This window comes from Mesitornis unicolor, unplaced genomic scaffold, assembly GCF_000695765.1.
Source record: "Mesitornis unicolor isolate BGI_N332 unplaced genomic scaffold, ASM69576v1 scaffold8350, whole genome shotgun sequence".
In the NCBI taxonomy this organism is placed as follows: domain Eukaryota; kingdom Metazoa; phylum Chordata; class Aves; order Mesitornithiformes; family Mesitornithidae; genus Mesitornis; species Mesitornis unicolor.
In genome coordinates this window covers 27,142-27,525 of record NW_010157519.1, presented here as the reverse complement: position 1 = coordinate 27,525, position 384 = coordinate 27,142, and the positions used below count along the sequence as shown (strand labels likewise).

Sequence of the window (384 nt, the reverse complement as noted above, 5' to 3'; positions counted from 1 at the left end):
GCCGTGGAACGAGAGATGAAGCGGCCCAAACAGCCCCAGCCCGGTGGCAGACCCATCTCTGCTTCCCTTCGGATCGAAGATGCCCGTGGGGTGGTGCCTTCTTCAGGAGACAGCACTGGGATACCAGTGACACCAGTACCTGCCCCATCTCTGCCCGGAGGACACGACCACTCCGGTCTCTGCCTCTTAAAATGGGCATCGCCCCGGCTTTCTGTCAGCTTCAGGTTGTTGGGGGCTTTCCAGGTGCAGCTCCCTATGATATGTTCACCACTTGTTTTCTCGCAGATGTTCGAGGAAAAGGGCCTTTCAGATTACCAAGTCCTTTCTGCCTATCCTGGAGTGGCTGGCCCACAACCGGGTGGAGGGGGGGGTGGGGGGGGGGAG

General features: G+C 59.6%; 1 protein-coding gene across 1 annotated transcript in view; it reads left to right on the top strand.

Annotated features, from left to right (window-relative positions):
- The first annotated feature begins 15 nt into the window (after positions 1–15).
- Positions 16–384, top strand: part of SLC26A4 (solute carrier family 26 (anion exchanger), member 4) — a 24,185-nt gene continuing 23,816 nt past the window's right edge. The window contains exons 1-2 of the mRNA XM_010180322.1: positions 16–135; positions 263–384. The exon at positions 263–384 is cut by the window's right edge and continues 35 nt beyond it. Of these exons, the coding sequence (XP_010178624.1) occupies positions 16–135; positions 263–384 (242 nt within the window). The remainder of the gene's footprint in view (positions 136–262) is intronic.